The 20,762-nt window shown below is 40.7% G+C and overlaps 1 protein-coding gene across 1 annotated transcript in view; it reads left to right on the plus strand.

The window, feature by feature from the left end:
• The window catches only part of itih2 (inter-alpha-trypsin inhibitor heavy chain 2), a 61,123-nt gene that overhangs the window by 38,359 nt on the left and 2,002 nt on the right, over window positions 1-20,762 (plus strand). Inside the window, exons 14-20 of the mRNA XM_087999355.1 lie at window positions 783-922; window positions 1,241-1,413; window positions 5,277-5,414; window positions 6,916-7,029; window positions 12,679-12,877; window positions 16,724-16,896; window positions 19,390-19,501. Coding sequence (XP_087855481.1) covers window positions 783-922; window positions 1,241-1,413; window positions 5,277-5,414; window positions 6,916-7,029; window positions 12,679-12,877; window positions 16,724-16,896; window positions 19,390-19,501 — 1,049 coding nt within the window. The remainder of the gene's footprint in view (window positions 1-782; window positions 923-1,240; window positions 1,414-5,276; window positions 5,415-6,915; window positions 7,030-12,678; window positions 12,878-16,723; window positions 16,897-19,389; window positions 19,502-20,762) is intronic.

Genomic DNA, 20,762 nt, shown 5'->3' on the forward strand with positions numbered 1-20,762 from the left:
GCAATTTTAATTTGCATGAATACACTGTTATAAACAAAAGGAACTGTATCTGAATACTTAAATCTTTTGTTAAAATTTAGTTTGAATCCAAGTTATCTATCTGCATACTAAATTTGATTTAATTCAGATGTTGCATTGTTTAAAAGAAACAATAATGATTTTGTTTAACTAACAGAAATTCAAATTGATCATACGAACATGCTGTTTGTTTTTGCTCTGCTTGCTCTTTCTGAGATAGCTTTCTGTTTTTCTTTATGCTTTTGACATGCTTTAAGGAAGTGTAACTGCAAATAAAGATTGTTTATATTTCATGGGAATTGTAATTTACATAATAGTTGTCGACAGGTATAGCAGAATTGCAAGACTACTAGCTGACGGATCATTATGTATTTTCAAGTTCTTCTCATATCAGCAGCCTACACTGAAATTTTTAGAGATATCTTGAATAAAATGCATCAGATTTTTTTGGATTAAATTACCTAATGATTTGGTAAACATATCAGGTTTGGTTTTAGTTTTCACTTTAGCTTTAGTTTGGTCTGAATTAGATAAATTAATCTGTGCACAGAGCAGTAAATTGAAAAAAAGATGGCTCGAGATAACAATGACATAAAAATATAATGGAGAAATCTCTGAAAAACATTTAATTCTGGAGGCACGACCAGACATTACCAGTAGAAGTTTGTCAGAATTTGTTCTAAGCTGGTTCTGGATTGTTGATGATATTAATGTATCAAATGTGAAACCTTGACATGTGCTTTACTGATTCTTTTCTCTTTCAGGCAAATGATGATCTAATGTTTCAAGTAGACTCTCCAACAGATGAACTTGACAAGATTCTGGCTAAGCAGAAATATGTACTTCCAGAGTTTGCAAAGCAGCTATGGGCCTATCTTACTATTAACCAGTTGTTATCTGAGAGGTCAGTAATATCAGCCTCAGTGTATTGTTTTAGTTAGGACATTAACTTGTTTGAAATAGATGATATACCCCTCCTATAGAAGATAAAAATAATTTGAAAAAACAGTATTTGTTTGATAATATCACATTTCACAACTTCCAATCATTAAAGATTTCTGACTGCAATACCCCTTTAGAATAATGTATTTGATAACAGATACAAACCTATCCTTCAACCACAATGATATTATTTATCAACATTATTTTGATTGTTCTTTTAGTCAGCCACTGTGGTTTCCTCACATAAAGATCAATTCTCTGAATTTCCATTTCACAACAGAGTGCTTGCCCAGTCAGCTTTGCAGAAGAGGAATATCACAAGCAGAATTTTAGCTATTGCCCTGGTTCACCAACTTATAACACCTGTGACTGCCATGATGGTAGAGAATGACGAAACTGGCCAGAGACTGTTGGCAGATTCTCCTAAAAGCACCAGAAATGGATGCTGTACAGGTTAGTAAATGTACAGCATTAAGAATGTTTGCCATTTTTCCCAGGGTTGGGTCTTGGTTCCAGCACTGGACAAAAGTCACCGGCCACTAGACTCAAAAAGAGCCAAGTTGAGGATACAACAGAATGCTGAGTGACCTAACTACAAGTCGGGTCTCCGTCAACGCCAGCTATCTTACTATCTGTTTCCCTGACAACAACAAAAACTAATTGTCAGAAGTCCAATGTTAATTTCATTATTAAAAATCATAGGAAAATTGCATCAGCACTGCAATTATCATAAATGCGCAAAGATTTGCTACAGTTTGTACAGACAATTTATAGGCTAATAAGATATTCGCAGCTTTATGTAAGAATGGGAAAGTATAGGTGGTTGATTCAGGTGTTCCCTGTATCCACGGATGATAAGTTCCAAGACCTACTACAGATGCCCGAAACCTCGGATAGTGGTGAACTCTACCATTTAAATGGGAAACTTACTGCCCAGGTCCTTGCTCTTGTTTATTTCTGGAATGTTACATGTAATATTTTCAGGCCACAGTAAACCGCAATTCTAATCCAATTAAATTAAAAGTTGACTTACAAATGACGGTAAGAAACTGAGGGTCATAGTAGAGGGTTGTTGTTCGAACTGGAGGGCTGTAATCAGTGATGTGACACAAGAATCAGTGCTAGGTCCACTGTTGTTCGTCATTTACACAGACAATTTGGATAGTTAATAAGGTTGCAGGTGACGCCAAAATTGATGGTTTGGTGGACAGTGAAGAAAGTTATCTGAGAGTAAAATGGGATCTTGATCAACTGGGCCGGGGGCTGAGGAATGACAGATGGAGTTTCATGCAGATAATTGCGAAGTGTTGTATTTTGGTAAGTCAGACCAGTACAGGACTTAAACAGTTAACAGTAAGGACCTGGGGAATATTGTTGAACAGCAAAACTTAGGGAACATAGTTCCTTGAAAGGAGCATCACAGGAGGACAGGGCGATGAAGAAGGCTTATGGCACGCTTACCACATCAGTCAAAGCATTGAGTAAAGGAGTTGGGACGTCATGTTATTGCTGTACAAGACATTGGTAAGGCCATATTTGGAGTATTGCATGCAACTCTGGTCGGTCTGCTAAAGGAAGAATGTCACTAACAGGAGAGGGTGCAAAAAGATATACAAGAATGTTACTGAGACTAGAAGGATTTATAAGGAGAGGTTGGATAAGCTGGGACTTTGTTCCCTGGAGCGGAGGACACTGATGAGTGATCTTATAGAGTTTATAAGGTCATGAGGGTCATAGATAAGGTAAATAGCCAAGATTATTTCCACATGATAGGGAGTCCTAAATTAGAGGGCATAGCTTTAAGGTGTTAGGAGAAAGATTTTAAAGGGACCAAGGCTCAACTTTCCACACAGAGCGTTAATGGAATGAGCTGCCAGAGGAAATGGGAGAGGTGACGGTTACAAAATTTAAGACATTTGGCCAGGTACATGGATAGGAAAGGTTTAGAAGGATATGGACTAATGCAGGAAAATGGAACTAGTTCAGTTTAGGAAACTTTATGACTTTATGACTCTATAACTGTTACTCTGTTGGGGTTTTTGTGGTATATTGGTAATATCCCTACTTCTGAGCCAGGAGGCCTGGGTTCAAGGCCAGGGTCCTGCTCCAGAAGTGCGTCCTAATACCTCTTAACAGGTTGATTGGAAACAATCTATGAATGTTATTGCATGCCTTCCCATATACGATTATATCATTAGATATGTACAAGTGTCAGAAAATTACAATATTCCCCTCACTGTATGTCACAATGTCGAAGTAAAATTAAGAATTCTATTCTGCCACATATGATATTGAATAAGATGTCCAATCAAGATAAACAATATTTTTTTCCAGCTATTATGATTTCAAAAGCCAAACATTAACATTTTTATAATTATGTTTCATGCAATAGAGTGAAATACACAATAGCCATTGGAAGAAATGAATCCTAATTTTATAGCAAACTATTGTGCTCCTGAACCAAAAATGGATAATAGTGAAAATGCAAAGAGACTCTGTCAGCATCTGAAAAAGTGAATGTGCAAGTGCCTTGAGTGTGTACTTTTGGTTGAATCTGAAATGATCTTTTAATCATTGGCCTATTATCTATATGGTTATGTTTTTATTTGATATTTTCAGCACTTTTGTAAATCCAGCAACCTTTAAGAAATTCCAGCCAATGAGACAGGGAGATGACCACATGGGAAAAGGAGATCACCAGGTAGGATGAGGAATGGAAGTTATGGTTCCTGGAGGAAGACCATTAAGTCATGACATAGAAGCAGAAATAGACAATTTGGCCCAGTGAATCTCCTCTGCCATTAATGAGATTATGGCAGTTTTGATAATCCTCAACTGTACTTGCCTGCTTTATCCGCATAACCATTGGTACCCTTACCAATTAAAAATCTGGTGATCTCAGCCTTGAATATATTTAACAACCAAGCTTGATAGCCCTCTCCAGTAAAGAATTTCACAGATTCACCACACTCGGAGAGAATAAGTTCCCCCACCTACTGGGTGGCCCCTTCTTCTGAGATTATGTCCCTCTGGTCATAGACAAGGGCACACAACCTTTCCACATCTATCCCGTCAAGAATCAGTTAAATGTGAAAAGATGCCACAACAACACTAATCTAGCAACTACAAGTACATAGTTTTAGCACTGTTTGGTTAATAAATGTAAAATGTAATTTGTTTGCAATATCAGTCTCTTTAAAGCAGAAATTAGTTTTCAAAGCACCAAAGTACCATAAGTGCCAACTCAATTATTCATAGGATAAGTCTGTAAGTCTTCAGGAAAGATATACTGGCTTGGAGGCAGTCCAGAAAAGGTTCACTAGGCTGTTCCCAGATATGGAGGGATTTTCTTATAATGAGAAGTTGGACAGGTTGAGTTTATAATCTTTGGAGATTAGAGGTGAGTTTACTGAAATATATAAGATTCTTAGGGGACTTGATAAGGTAGATGTGGAAAGGTTGTGTGCCCTTGTCTATGACCAGAGGGACATAATCTCAGAAGAAAGGGCCACCTAGTAGGTGGAGGAACTTATTCTCTCTGAGTGTGGTGAATCTGTAAAATTCTTTACTAGAGAGGGCTATCAAGCTTGGTTGTTAAATATATTCAAGGCTGAGATCATCAGATTTTTAATTGGTAAGGGTACCAATGGTTATGCGGATAAAGTAGGCAAGTACAGTTGAGGATTATCAAAACTGCCATAATCTCATTAATGGCAGAGGAGATTCACTGGGCCAAATTGTCTATTTCTGCTTCTATGTCATGACTTAAGGGCCTTCCTCCAGGAACCATAACTTCCATTCCTCATCCTACCCGGTGATCTCCTTTTCCCATGTGGTCATCTCCCTGTCTCATTGGCTGGAATTTCTTAAAGGTTGCTGGTTGTGTCTCTAACTTCTGCATTTTCACAAGCTGATTTAGGGGCAGCATGATGGTTCAGTGGTTAGCACTGCAGCCTCACAGCACCAGGGTCTCAGGTTTGATGCAGCCTTGGTTAACTGTCTGGAATTTGCACATTCTCCCTGTGCCTGTGTGGGTTTCCTCTGGGTCCTCCTGTTTCTTCCCACATTTCAAAGATGTGCAGGTTAGGTGGATTGGCCACAGGAAATGCAGGGGACAGGGTAGGGAGGTGGGTCTGGCTGGGATGCTTTATGGACGGTCAGTGTAAACTTGATGGGCTGAATGGCCTTCTTCCACACTGAAGGTATTCTATGACTTTGTCTCGATGGAATTGTTTAATACTCTCCCTATGAAATAAAAGCAGAATATGTGTATAAATGGAAGTAAACTCTCTGATTTGACTTGCTTTATACTGCAGGAACTCCTATTATTGGGAAGAAGACACCTGCTATTCCAACTTGGGCTAAAAAGAGTTATTCAACCCCCCAACCTCCTCAGCAACTTATTCGTCCTGAAGTGGACTCAAAAGTAGGAATGAATGTTCCTGTCACATCAGGTAATGATCCATACATTACTGATATCTAGGTTAAGTTTGCTAACGGTTCACTTTCTTCCCATCTGGATGAATAATAAAGAGCTCTATTTATCTTTCAAGATGTCATGGTGACGTATTAATCAAAGGATAGGAGTAGTACCAAAATGTTCATGTTGCTGCCCGCTTTATGCAATTTTTAAGAATCACCTGTAGAACTAAAGAATGACTTATATTTATATGGCACCTTTCACAATTGCACCAAAGTACTTTAAGGTCAGTGAAATACTTTTTTGGGAGTGTAACTTCTTTAAAATGTAGGAAATCCAGCAGTAAGTTTGTACATAGCAAGCTCCCACAAGCTGTGATATGAAAATGACTGATTTGCTTTTTGTGTTGTTGATTCAGGGATGAATATTGGCAGGGACAATGATGTAACAAAGAGAGATGTATTACAGCTTCCAACTGCCAACAGCTACTGAAAGCTAAACTAAAATCCCAGTTCTGTGGGGGAATGATCCCACCCATTCAGGCTGCTTCTATTATTCCAACTTTTTAAAAACACCAAGGCCCCATAAGCTATTTACTTGACTGGCTTGAAGCAGACTGCTCATAACCACTGTCTCAACTTCTCTTCATAAAACAAACCAGGGCAAAATACATCTCTGATAGCCATAGTATTGTCACACCTGCTTCAACAACAATGTAGCTAACAGCGGCCAATATAGAGCTTCAGAGCTCTTCGAAACTAGAGAAGAAGCTTGTGCAAAGGAGCCAGTCATTCTGAGCATCATAGACAGGCCTAGGTGGAGGACTATTGCAAACAGCAGAAACAGTGTGTGAAAACACAAGCGTCACATCCACCTCCTCAAATACCTCCCTAAGGCAGGGTTAGCAGATCCAGCATCAGTCTGCCTACCCACCCCAAGACCCACAACTTCAGAGTGGAAGAAAGTCAACCTCAATTACAAAGCACTGCTTTAGAAAAAACATCGATGTTGAGATATTGAGCTGTGCTGCTAGAAGTCTGCGTAAGAGGTGGTCGAGTGAAAGAGAAAGACCAATTCTCAACTAACTTACCAACATTGTTAAATTACAAATTCGTAAGGAACTGCAAAATGCTGAAGTATCACAGGAAGGGCGGGGGGAATGGTGAGACGAGTATAAGGAAAATAAGAACAAAACACAATCTACAATGACTGTATAACTTTGATGGTTAAGTTGTCGAACTGGTGTTGAGCTGGAACCCTCTGCCCTCTGTCACATGTTAAGCCAGAGCTCGTGCCCTCTACACAAGCTGAAAGGAAGGGCACTTAGTATTATTGCTGTTCAGGAAACAGTCATTCTCAGCTTGTCCATTCCACTATCTACTACTGTATAATATACAACATTATAATACTCGGACAGTTATTGTTAAGCTAATATAATTTGTATATTTCCACTGAATCCACGAAGTTGGATGCTGACTATATGCTTTTGAAAACCAGTTGCTAATAATAATCAATAATTTATTCTTGCTATTTAGTTGAAAATGATCCACATTTCATCATTCACCTGCCCAAGAGCAAACAAGACATTTGCTTCAATGTTAATCCACAACCTGGAAAAATCCTGAATCTGGTGTCAGATCCAATCAAAGGTAATGATAAAAACTAACCTACTCTTTTAAAAGACCTAATATTATGAAGTTATTATGTGAAAGCTAGCGGCTGTGCAAGATTGTAATGAAATATATAATGCATGACTGGGGCTTCTTGCAATGCAGTGGTCCAGGTTTAAATCCTACTTGTTCCATTTAGTATGCGATAACATCACTAAGCAGGTCATTTTAGCAAAAATATACAATTCCTGACTGGGACAATAGAAAATAGTTTCTCTAATTCCCCTCATGTTAATTAGAGAAATATCAAAAACAAAACTCAATGCAGTCTGAAAAAAATAATGGGGAGAAAGTGAGGACTGCAGATGCTGAAGATCAGAGTTGAAGAGTGTGGTGCTGGAAAAGCACAGCCAGTCAGGCAGCATCCGAGGAGCATGAGAGTTGACAGTTTGAGCATAAGCTCTTCATCAGAAATGAGGGGGTGGCCCAAGGGGGCCAGATACATGAGTTGGGGGTGGGGAGAAGATAGTTGGGAATGCAATAGGTAAATGCAGGTGAGGGGTGTGAAGGTGATAGGAGGGAGGAGTGGATAGGTGGGAAGGACGATGGGTGCATAGGACAGTTTAAGAGGGCAGTGTCGAGTTGGGATAAGGTGGGGAGAGAGGAAATGAGGAAACTGGTGAAAATCACATTGATCCCATGTGATTGGAGGGTCCCAAGGTGGAGGATGAGGCATTCCTCCTCCAGGTGTCGTGTGGCTCAGGTTTGGTAGTAGTGGTGGAGTTCCAGGACTTGCATGTCCTTGGCAGAGTCGGAGGGGGAGTAAAGTATTCGGCCACAAGGTGGTGGGTTTGTTTAGTGTGGGTGTCCAAGGGATATTCTCTGAAATGTTCCACAAGTAGGCATCCTTTCTCCCCAATGTAGAGGAGACTACATTGAGAGCAACAGACACAGCAGATGATGTGTGTGGAAGTACAGGTAAATCTCTGTCTGATGTGGAAGGATCCTTTCGAGCCTTGAATGGAGATGAGGCGGGGAGTTGTGGGCGCAAGTTTTGCACTTGTTGCGGTGGCAGGGGAAGGTGCCGTGAGTGGATGGTAGGTTGGTGGGGGGGCCTGGACCTAACAAGAGAGTCACAGAGGGAACAGTCTCTCTAGAACGCAGGTAGAGGGGGGAGGGAAATATATCCCTGGTGGTGGGGTCTGACTGTAGGTGGCAGAAATAGCGGAGGATGATGCGATGTATCTGGAGGTTGGGGAGGTGGAAGGTGAAGACCGGAGGAGGGTCTGTCCTTGTTGCGATTGGAGGGGTGGGGTTTAAGAACTGTGGTGTGGGAAGTTGGAGATGCGCTGGAGGGCATTGTTGACCACGTGGGAAAGAAAATTGCAGTCTTTGAAAAAGGAGGCCATCTGGGATGTTCTACAGTGGAATTGGTCCTCCTGGGAGCAGATGTGGCAGAGGTGGAGGAATTGGGAATAAGGGATAGTGTTTTTACAGGAGGCAGGGTGAGAGGAGGTGTGGTCTGTAGGAGTGGATGGGTAAAATAATGGTTTGCTTTAAATAAAACAAAATACTGTAGATGCTGGAAATCTGAAGTAAAAACAGAAAATGCTGGAGAAATCCTGATGATTTGGGAGTGTCTGTGGAGAAAGAAACAGAGTTAATGTTTCGATCGCAAAGATTCTTGCTTCACTTGGCTTAAATTTACTTTCTTTAGAAGTTTTAACATATTATTTTACAAAAATGTACCCTTCCTTTTGGAAAGGATTTGGGCCTTGATGATATTGGAAGTGGTGTGATTGAATATGTCACAGCCAAGGTTCAAGAGGCCATTCAACAAAAGTAAAACAGGTCTATTAGGAAATTGTCAGATGAGGGACACCAATGAAATTACTGAACAAATCAAGCTTGACTCAAGTGAGATTTCTCACCCAGATGCTAAGGGAATGTAACTGGTATTATTTGTTCATCAGTCAGGGTGGGAGAAATATTGTCTTCTGACACTGGACACAATATAAGCAATAACAAAACGCCTCTGTGTTGGAAAGGAAAATCAGGTGCATTGCAAAAGATTTCTCCCATGTGCAATCGCCTATAGTCAATTAAAGCTAAATTTATCCTTCAAGATTCGGGGTTCAGATTCCACTTCAATAGTAATCCTATATTTAGTGAAGTTCGAACGTGGGGTCATAGAGTCATAGAGATGTACAGTACAGAAACAGACCTTGCTGTCCTACTTGTCCATGCCGACCAGATATCCCAACCCAATCTAGTCCCACCTGCCAGCACCCGGCCCATATCCCTTCTTGTGGGGCAGGGGCACGATGGAGTCCTGTTTGTTTATTTTTGGGAAAAATAATGAGGATAAAGCACAAATCATCAAAACTAGAAGAAAATCCAGTCATATTAATTTTTATTTTAGGGATTGTATCCTGTGCAGGAGAAGTAAGAATCCAAGATGAAAATGCTCTTTTGGGGAACGATTTATGATATAATCACCAAATGAACCGGATGAGACGTTTTCAGAATTGGCTAGAAGTAACATCTTTCGAAGAGGAAATGTACTAGTTGTGAGTGAGAACTTCTGAATATAGGCCTGAGACTAAGAATTGAACTGAGCTTCTAAAACAATGAATAAATCAGTGGTGTGGGTGAATCAAGGCTAAGATAAACACAGTTTTAATCAGTAAAGGAATCAAGGATTATGAGTGTAGTGATTACAACAGGGTAAGCCAGGTGGATCTCATAGAATATCTGGGGCTGTTAGCCTGATCCAATCAGGGAGCCCTGGCTGATAGAGATAAACAGGAGCGTCAGGGGTTCTGCTCATTTTTGCAACCAGCTCTGAGCTAGCTGGGTCAGTGTGATGTACTATGCGCATGTAAATATCGGGTTACTTGGTGACAGGATAAGAGTCTTCATACAGAGTTATTTCAATGGGGACAAAGCAGGAAGGTGGAGTTGAGGATTATCAAATCAGCTATGTTCTCACTGAATGGTGGACCAGATTCAATGGGCTAAATGGCCGGTTTTTGCCTCTACATCTCATGGTCTTATAAAGTGTCTTCAGCATCTGAGCAACAATCTGGCAGAAGTCAATTGTCTACCCTTGTTTCTCGCCTGATTTTCAACCATTTCTAATCAATGAGTAGGCTGCAATCTTCTCAGATTACTGCGCAGGCTGTGCAATTGAAAATCTACCCATAATGTTGTAAGGAACTCAAAGATTACACAAATGCAGGTGCTAGAATTAGAAGTGGATTGTAATGGTGAGTTAATATCTTGAAGACTTTACTCAATTAACTTTACTTTCAGAAAGATATTACTTACAAATGTGAAGTTGTTTATTTCAGAAGGGAGAACTGAAGAAGAGAAGAATTTTGGATTCTTGCTTCTCCTGCACGGGATACAATCCCTGATGGAGATTCAATTGGAGAAAGCTGCAAAATGAAGGGACTTAGGGGCACTTGTGCACAAAACACAGAAACCTAGCACACATGTGCAGCACTTAATCAGGAAAGCAAAGTAAATGTTGATCTTTATTTCAAGGGGTTTGGAGTATAAGAGTCGGGAATTCTTACCACAACTGTACAAGGTGCTCGTGAGACCACACCTGGAACAATATTTCATTGGAGGCAGTTCAAAGAGGGCTCACTAGGACGATCCCCAGTATGAAGGGATTATCTTAAGAGTAAAAGTTAAACAGGTTGGGACTCTGCTCCTTGGAATTTAGAAGAATCAGAGGTGATCTCATTGAAACATTTTGGATTCTTAAGGGGCTTGACAGGGTAAATAAAGTCATAAAGATGTACAGCACGGAAACAGACCCTACGGTCCAACTTGTCCATGCTGGCCAGATATCCTAAACTAATCTAGTCCCATTTGCCAGCACTTGGCCCATGTCTCTCTAAACCCTTCCTATTCATGTCCCCATCCAGATGCATTTTAAATGTTGTAATTGTACCAGCCGACACCACTTCCTCTGGCAGCTCATTCCACACACGCACCATCCTCTGCATGAAAAAGTTGCCCCTTATGCCCACTATTTCTGGACTCTACCACCACAGGGAAAAGCTGAGAGAATGTTCCCCCACATGGGACAGTATAGGATCAGAGGGCATAGTCTCAGGATAAAGCAGTGCCAATGTAAGACTGAGATGAGGAGGAATTTCTTCTGTCAGAGGGTTGTAAGTCATTGGAATTCCTTGCCACAAAGACTTGTGAGGACAGAGTCCTTGTGTATATTTAAGGCTGAGATTGAAAGATTCTTGACCAGTCAGGGAATCAAGGGTTATGAGGGAATTGTAGAAAGGTGGACAGGAGGAGTGTCAGATCAGCCATGATCAGTCTTCAGCAGGCTCAAGGGACTGAACGGTCTACTCCTGTTCCTATTTTATGTGGTTTTATTAACTACTCTGTATATTAATATGCACGGCTCTCACGTGGCAGAACTTTGCAGTTAGGGCAGGGAGAGCTGCCTACCTTGACCATTTTGCTGCAAGATATGCCCAAAGTTTTAGTGAGGTTTTCGACTGGACATTTGTTCTAGTCTGGTATCTGACTTAAACAGGTGCCTGCTACAGGACATTTGGGACAGGGTTGAGCAGGATAAGCTCTAATGAAACTGTTCAGCCAGTCAGACTGAATCCTCATTGAGATAGACGATCTAAACTATGAATCAGGAATTATAAATTAAGTTTAAATCATGTGCAGAAAGTGATATCAACATTGGGATGGAACAATGGAAAAATGAGATAAAAGATATAAAATGTAAAAGCAAAGCTAGAACTTTTTAAAATCTCCAAAACAAATTACCCTCTGAAATGAGATTAGATTCCCTACAGTGTGGAAACAGGCCCTTCAGCCCAACATGTCCACACTGATCCCACCCAGACCCATTCCCCCTGACTAATGCACCAAACACTATGGGCAATTAAGCATGGACAATTCACCTGACTTGCACATCTTTGGGGGAGGAAACCAGAACACCAGGAGGAAACGCAAACTAGACACAGTCACCCAAGGTTGGATTCGAACGTGGGTCCCTGGTGCTGTGAGGCAGGAGTACGAACCACTGAACCACTGTGTCTCCCCAAACAATTGTTGAAATACTGTTAAAAATTAATTTCATCCTGAATGCAGCAGATCTAATATTTTTTGGTATGTTTAGTAGGTAAAGAAAGGGCATGTATAGAAGACGTGCAGTAGGCATGTGCTTTGATATGTTCAGTGGGCATGTTTGGTTAAGGAATGCAACCTGCAAGGTAACTCAGACAGCAAAATTAGGATTTGTTTTAATTGTGTATGTATGTACTCTACAATTTCTCCATAAAAGAAAACATTTGTTAGCATTGCTCTAAAGATTTGGTACCAGGAGAGCAGGTTAATAACAATGGGACACTCCTCAGTGCAGCAAAATGGAAGCAGAAATTATTCATATGAAATACAGTAGGCATCTATCAGCAAAACGTAAATAGTTATATACAGTCCAACACCAGCATCTGCTGGCAAAGAGCTGATACTGCAACAAGATAAGTGCCTTTTCTTCTCTTCATGAATAAAGCTTTCATGCTGTTAACCATGCCTTAGCTCTATCAGCAAAACCCTTGATGATAATTTTCATGCAAAAAAGGTTGAACCGACTGGTTATATCCCTTTAAGGCAGCTGTTTTATTTATCTGTTGGCAGGTATTGCGATCAATGGCAAAATTATTGGTGGCAAGCAAACCAAAAATGGGAAGCTGAACACCTATTTTGGCACAATTGGACTTCATTTTACCAATCTGAACTTGAGCTTTGAGATCAACACAGAGAAGATTCGTTTGAAAGATGGGCAACGCAAAACTCTCCTTTGGTGGTCAGAATCAAGCATTCTGACTCATGCTGGGTAAGCTCATCCAGTTGGGCAAGGCAACACAAAGAAATTGACAAGGGCCTTTGGCAAGTTTTGAGCTGTTATTGTTTTTCAAATAATGGCTCATGAAATCTAACCATCTATTGTATCAGGAAATACAAATTCAGATCTTAGTGATTTAGCATATAGGCCTCTAGTATGAATGCTCTGAGCAGAAAAAGATGGTCTGGTTGCTGTAGTTTGTTGAGGGAAGTTTGATGAGGAATTGGAAGTTGGGTGGAAACATCCCACAAAGAATGAAGAGCCAATTGCACACCTTTTTCAGGGTTTATGCCGAGTGATCCCTGACATGAATGCCAAATTTGTTACCATCTGGCTCAGAACCAGTAACCTTTTTACATAAAATTGATGAAGTTTCAGGTCCCAAGTACTTACTAAGAGAATAAAGCCACACAATTCCACAGTTGGTGAATGAAGCAAGTGAACTAACACAATCTAATAATTAATACTAATACTCTAACATCCCGAACTAACATGAGATAAATGAGTTAAAAGACTATCTTTGGGTTGGACACCTCACAGAACGCATCAAATAGAGGTGGTCAAGTTCAGATCCCACAGAATTTTCAGTGACGTACACATATGTTAGGGATACCAAATCTCATTAAAACTTTGATCGTTCAACAAGAAATTCAATGTTTCACTTTTGAAGATGTAAATTTGAAAGTCCCAAAAAAACCAGCTCCAATATAGAGTTCTTCAAGTATTGGTCATTTCCCCTTGATTAAATCTTTGTTCCAGGCCGTAGTTATCAATGCTACCATTATAGGAGAAAGTGAGGACTGCAGATGCTGGAGATCAGAGCTGAAAATGTGTTGCTGGAAAAGTGCAGCAGGTCAGGCAGCATCCAAGGAACAGGAGAATCGACGTTTCGGGCATGCCCGAAGAAGAAGGGCTCATGCCCGAAACGTCGATTCTCCTGCTCCTTGGATGCTGCCTGACCTGCTGCGCTTTTCCAGCAACACATTTTCAGCTCATGCTACCATTATAGCCAAACATGCATTTTATTGTTTAATGAAAAGTTATTTTGACCATACATAAATTAATAGAAAGGAGAAAGTGAGGACTGCAGATGCTGGAGATTAGAGTCGAGAGTGTGGTGCTGAAAAGGCACAGCAGGTCAGGCAGCATCTGAGGAGCAGGAGAATCGACGTTTTAGGCAAAAGCCCTTCATCATGAATGTGGAGGAGAATGGGGTCTGAGATAAATAGGGGGTAGGACTGGGGTAAGGTAGCTGGGAAGGCAATAGGTGGATGCAGGTCAGGGCTAATTGTGAAAGGAAGATTGTCCTGGATGGTGTCAAGCTGCTTTAATGTTGTTGAAAATATACCTATCCAGCCAAGTGGAGAGCATTGCACTGCATTCCTGACTTACGCCTTGTAGATTATGGACAGGAAATGTGGAGTCAGGAGGTGAATTAATCATCACAGATTTCCTAGCCTTTGATTTGCTTTTACTTTTAGCCCGTATAGTTCATTGTCTAGTCAGTAGTGCTTCAGCAATGGTGATGCTTTGAACATTAAAGGGTTTTGGTTAGATTGCCTTCTTGTTAGAGATGGTCATTGCCTGGCACTCGCATTGCATAAGTAAGTTGAAATGTGCAGCACTGGAAATGCACAGCAGGTCAGGCAGCATCCAAGGAGCAGGAGAATCGATATTTCGGACATAAGCCCTTCATCAGGAATGTGGAGGGGTTTGGGGACTGTGATAACTAGGGGGATTGGGGGTAAGGTAGCTGGGAAGGCAATAGGTGGATACAGGTCAAGGCGAAGTGTGATAGATCTGTGGGGAATGTGCAACGGATAGGTGGGAAGGAAGATGGACAAGTAAGACAAATCAAAAGGGTGTTGCCAAGTTCGAGGGTTGGATCTGGGATGAGGTGGAGGAAGGGGAGATTTGGAAACAAGTGAGGTCAACGTTGATGCTGTGTGGCAGAAGATAAGGCATTCCACCTCCAGGCGTCGGTTGACTTGAATTTGGCAGTAGAGGAGTCTCAGGACTTGCATGGCCTTGGGGTAGTGGGAGGAGGAGTTGAAGTAGTTGGCCAAAGGGCAATGGGGTTGTGTGTCCATGAGTTGATGTCCTGTCTCCCTGATATAGAGGACACCACATTGAAAGCAAGGGACACAGTGGATGAGATGGGTGGATGTGCATGAAAATATTTGCCGGATGTGACAACGTTCTTTGGGCTCAAACTTCCCTCTCCCCATCACACTTTTTGACTCTGACTCTCCAGCATCTGTAATGCTCACTTTCTCCTACCTACAAACCCAAGTCTGACTGCATATGGACAGAGATTGCTTCAGTATCTGAGGAATTGTTAATGGTGCTGAACATTGTGTAGACATTGAATATCCCCACTTCTGACATTATAATGGGGAGGGAGGTGTTGATGAAGCTGCTAAAAATGTTTGGACCCAGGACAACGCAATGGGGAACTCCTGCAATAATGTCCTGGGGCTGAGATGATTAACCTCCAAAAACAACCATTTTCCTTTGTGCTAGGTATGGGTCCACAGTGAAGAGTTTTCACCTTTATTCCCATTAACTCCAATTTTTCTAAGGTTCCTTGAGGCCATACTTATTTGATTGCTACCTTGATGTCAAAGGCAATCACTCTCGCCTCACCTCTGGAATTCAATTCTTTTGCCCATGTTTTAATCAAGGCTAAAATGGGTTCAGGAGTCAAATAGCCTGATTGAACCCAAGCTTGGTGTAAATGAACAAGTGCTGCTTGATAGCATTGTTGACGATCCCTTCCATCACTTTGTCAATGACGAAGAGTAGACTTCTAGGGTGGTAACTGGCTAGGATGGAAAGTCCTGATTTTTTTGTGGACTGGACATAATAATGTAAACAAAAATGCCCAGTTAAGTTGATGCCAGTGTTGCACCTGTACAGGATCAGTTTGGCCGGGAACAAGGCTAGTTCGGGAATATATCTTCAGTATTATTGTCAGAATATTGTCAAGAGCTGAAAATGTGTTAATGGAAAAGCGCAGCAGGTCAGGCAGCATTCAAGGAACAGGAGAATCGACGTTTCAGGCATGAGCCCTTCTTCAGGAATGAGGAAAGTGTGACCAGCAGGCTAAGATAAAAGGTAGGGAGGAGGGACTTGGGGGAGGGGTGTTGGAAATGCGATAGGTGGAAGGAGGTTAAGGTGAGGGTGATAGGCCAGAGTGGGTGTGGGGGCGGAGAGGTCAGGAAGAAGATTGCAGGTTAGGAAGGTGGTGCTGAGTTCGAGGGTTGGGGGGAGGGGAAATGAGGAAACTGGAGAAATCTGAGTTCATCCCTTGCGGTTGGAGGGTTCCTAGGCGGAAGAGGGAAGAGGCTCATGCCCGAAACATCGATTCTCCTGCTCCTTGGATGCTGCCTGACCTGCTGCACTTTTCCAGCAACACATTTTCAGCTCTGATCTCCAGCATCTGCAGTCCTCACTTTCTCCTAGAATATTGTCAAGGCCCATTACCTTTGCTCTATACAGTATCTTTGTCCTTGTCTTAATATCACAAGGAGCGATTTGAATTAGTTGAAGGTTAGTTTCTGTGAAACAGGAAACTTGAGGAGGAGGCTGAGGTGAACCATTCATTCAGTATTTCTGATCATAACAAGATTGCATACATTTAATAAAAAAAAACCTCATCACATTGAACAGATTGGTTTTCAGATGCACAGATTGAAATCCTCAGCAGTGGCCTACAGCTCCCCACAATTCCTCTGTCATGGAGATGCTAGATACAACTGCACTGAAGTACTAAAGAGACTGATGCAATAAGTCTTGAGAAATTTACTCAAACTATTTGTCTATTTTCTGTTCTAGTGTTGTTGTGTCAGTGCAAAGAAATACTAATGTCACCATTACTGTGGGAGAAGATATGGTCTTCCTGATCTTATTGCATCGTGTCTGGAAAAACCATCCAACCAATGTAGATTTCCTGGGATTTTACGCTTCTCCTAAAAACAACTTCTCAACAAGTGTCCATGGATTAATAGGTAAATATTTAGTATTGGGTAAACCATTAATTCAGAATTGATACATCAAGAGTTTCATAATATTGCATCTATCATATAGACAAATAAAAAAGAACTTAGGATTCAGAGACAATTTAGCCCATACATATTACTGTCTTTAAGATCCTATTTCAAATCTCAATAAAACTTGTTTCACTTGTTCAAGCCAAAAAGAACCACTCAATTGAAATGGATATGAATCTCATTGGTTTTAGCTCACCTCACATCCACTTCATGAGGCATCACTTCTGAAATCTGAAAAGGTAATCTCTCATCATACTTTACATCCAAAGCAGCAGCAAAATAAGTTTTCAACAAAAATGCAAATGGTTCAGTTAGTAATTCTCACTTTTAATTGTGACAATGTTATTCTTACCTATTTGGAAACTGCTTGGATTGGGTGCAATGTTTCTTTGCAACACCACCCCTCTTATGGTTGACTGGTACTCAAGTTGTAAAATCCACATTCGATCTCATCCTGTGGTTTCTTGCTTAGCAGTGCAGATTAAGATTATCCCCTTTGTCAGCTAGTTGTTGTCTGAGTATCACATGGTGGTCATTTAGGTCTTGGTTCACCTTTTCCACCACACAGGTCCAGCTAATGTAACATTACAGTCTTTTATATCCAGAACATAATACAATCAAAACACAGTAGATGTGTTTGTCAAGTATTTCAAGAGTTTATTTTGGAAAATGCAAACATAGAACTTAGAACATTACAGCACAGTACAGGCCCTTCATCCCTCGATGTTGCGCTGCCCTGTGAAATCAATCTGAAGCCCATCTAACCTACATTATTCTATTCTCATCCATATGCCAATCTAATGACCATTTAAATGCCCATAAAGTTGGCGAGCCTACAACTGTTGCAGGCAGTGCATTCCACACCCCTACTACTCTGAGTAAAGAAACTACCTCTGACATCTGTCCTATATCTATCACCCCTCAATTTAAAGCTATGCCCCCTCATGCTATCCATCACCATCCAAAAAAAAGGCTCTCACTGTCCACCCAATCTAACCCTCTATCTTAGATGTTTCAATTAAGTCACCTCTCAACCTTCTAATGAAAACAGCCTCAAGTCCCTCAACCTTTCCTCACAAGACCTTCCTTCGATACGAGGTGACATCCTAGTAAATCTCCTCTGAACCCTTTCCAAAGCTTCCACATCCTTCCTATAATGCAGTGACCAGAACTGCATGCAATACTCCAAGTGTAGCTGCACCACAGTTTTGTACAGTTGCAGCATGATCTCATAGTTCTGAAACTTTATCCTTCTACTAATAAGGCATACAGTATGTTAACTTTTAACAGCCCTATCAACCTGAGTGGCAACTTTGAGGGATCTATGTAAATAGACAGAGATCTCTCTGTTCATCCACATGACCAAGAACCTTACCATTAGCCCAGTACTCTGCAGTCTTGTTAGTCCTTCCAAAGTGAATCACTTCACACTTTTTCACATTAAACTCCATTTGCCATCTCTCAGCCCAGCTCTGCAGCTTATCTATGTCTCTCTGTAACCTCCAACATCCTTCGTCACTATCCATAACTCACCAATCTTAGAGTCATCTACAAATTTATTAACCCATTCTTCTGTGCCCTCATCCAGGTCATTTATAAAAATGAGAAACAACAATTAACTCAAAATAGATCCTTGAGGTACACCACTAGTAACTGAACTCCAGGTTGAACATTTCCCATCAACCACCATCCTGTGTCTTCTTTCAGCTAACCAATTTCTGATCCAAACCACTAAATTACCGTCAATCTCATGCTTCTGTATTTTATGCAATAGTGTACCATCGGGAACCTTATCAAATGCCTAACTGAAATCCATATATACCACATCAACGGCTTTACCCTCAATCACCTTCTCAAAGAACTCAATAAGGTTTGTGAGGCACAACCTACCCTTCACGAAACCGTGTTGACTATCCCTTATCAACTTATTCCTGTCGAAATGATTATAAATCCTATCTCTTGTAACCTTTTCCAACACTTTACCCATAACTGAAGGAAGGCTCACTGGTCTATAATTACCAGGGTTGTCGCTATTCCCCTTCTTGAACAAGGGAACATTTACTATCCTCCAGTCTTCCTGCACTATTCCTATAGACAATGACAACAAAGATCAAAGCCAAAGGCTCGGCAATCTCTTCCCTAGCTTCACAGAGAATCCTAGGATAAATCCCATCTGGCCCAGAAGACTTATCTATTTTCATACTTTCCAGAATTTCTAACACCTCTTCCTTGTGAACTTCAATCCCATCTAGACTAGTATAAACATTTCTGTAAAATTCTATTTTACAATTTCTTGATTTGTTTTCAAATGTATGACCTATGATACAATGGAAAATTGCAATGTTATGTTGGCCGGTCTAAACTATCTATTCAGCATCCAAGGTACACCAAACATGAAACGTTTTGGCTTCTAACATATAATGAAACGTAAAGAAATCAAATTCATTGCAGGTCAGTTCATCCATGAACCTGAAGTGAACGTGTATGATATCCACCAGGGCTCAGATCCTGATAAACCACAAGCAACCATGGAAGTGAAAGGACACAGAATTACGGTAACCAGGTATGTGAAAAACAAAGGGTCTGACTAGTTATATTGGGTCCACTGAGCAATAAAACCTAAATTAAGGAAACATTTCCTTTTTTCAGCTTTACTCATGCTTCTAATCATGCTTCTATTTTGTAACCAAGCCTTTGTACATGGTGTGATATAACCAACCATTGGGAGATTTACAAAAATAATTTGTTGGAGGCAACAGGAGATTGTTGAACCTGTCTGTGGTACTTAGATGAAGAATAATGTAGCACTTAGCACACAGATTCAGTGTACGTATTGTTGTGTTTACATTATTTTAATATCATAAACATATGAAGGAGGTGGTAGGGCAGTGACAATGCCATTGGATCAGTAATCCAGAGACCCAGACTAATACTCTGCGAACATAGGTTCAAATGTCACCATATTAGCTTGTGGGATTTAAGTTCAAATAACATACCTGAAATTGAAGTTAGTTTCAATAATGGTGACCATGAATAAATATCATTAAAAACCCAGATGGTTCACTAATGCCTTTGTTGGAAAGAAATCTGCTATTCAGGCCTACACAGAAATATGGCTGAACCGGCCTATCAACCCACTCAGTTCAAGAGGATTAAGAGTGGGTAACAAATTTTGACTGTGCCAATTCATCTCATGAAAAGGAAGGGAGCAAAAAAAAGGGTAATTTTACTAATAAATTGGATGGCTACAGTACCACTAGAACAAAATGTAAATTTATTAAGTGTTAATAAGTCAGTAAAATGTTGATTTCAGTTATTTGCTGAAAAATGTGTTGCTGGAAAAGCGCAGCAGGTCAGGCAGCATCAAAGGAGCAGGAGAATCGACGTTTCGGGCATAAGCCCTTTTTGATTCTCCTGCTCCTTTGATGCTGCCTGACCTGCTGCGCTTTTCCAGCAACACATTTTTCAGCTCTGATCTCCAGCATCTGCAGTCCTCACTTTCTCCTAGTAGATTTCAGTTATTTGCAAAGCACACCTTACTAGTTAAATTCCATTACGTGCACTAACTTATACTGTTACAACAAAGATAGATGAGTTTTTTAATACATGGACTTACTTTGGCAACTACAGTGACAGATGGGAATTGAAGTAATACTCCCACCAAGTGCCATTCTGCTGTATTTTAAACAGGATTAATTTTCTGCAGCTGATTAAGCTCCACTTGCTAGAAACTATACATTCACCTGAAACTGCCAGTGGGGATTAGTGAAATATGTCAAACCAGCTGAATTCAGCAAGTTTTAAATTGGATTTGTTAGGTTCAC

Source organism: Chiloscyllium plagiosum, unplaced genomic scaffold, assembly GCF_037043375.1.
Source record: "Chiloscyllium plagiosum isolate Xiang-an unplaced genomic scaffold, Cpla_swu_hap1 HiC_scaffold_23, whole genome shotgun sequence".
NCBI classification, from domain to species: Eukaryota; Metazoa; Chordata; class Chondrichthyes; order Orectolobiformes; family Hemiscylliidae; genus Chiloscyllium; species Chiloscyllium plagiosum.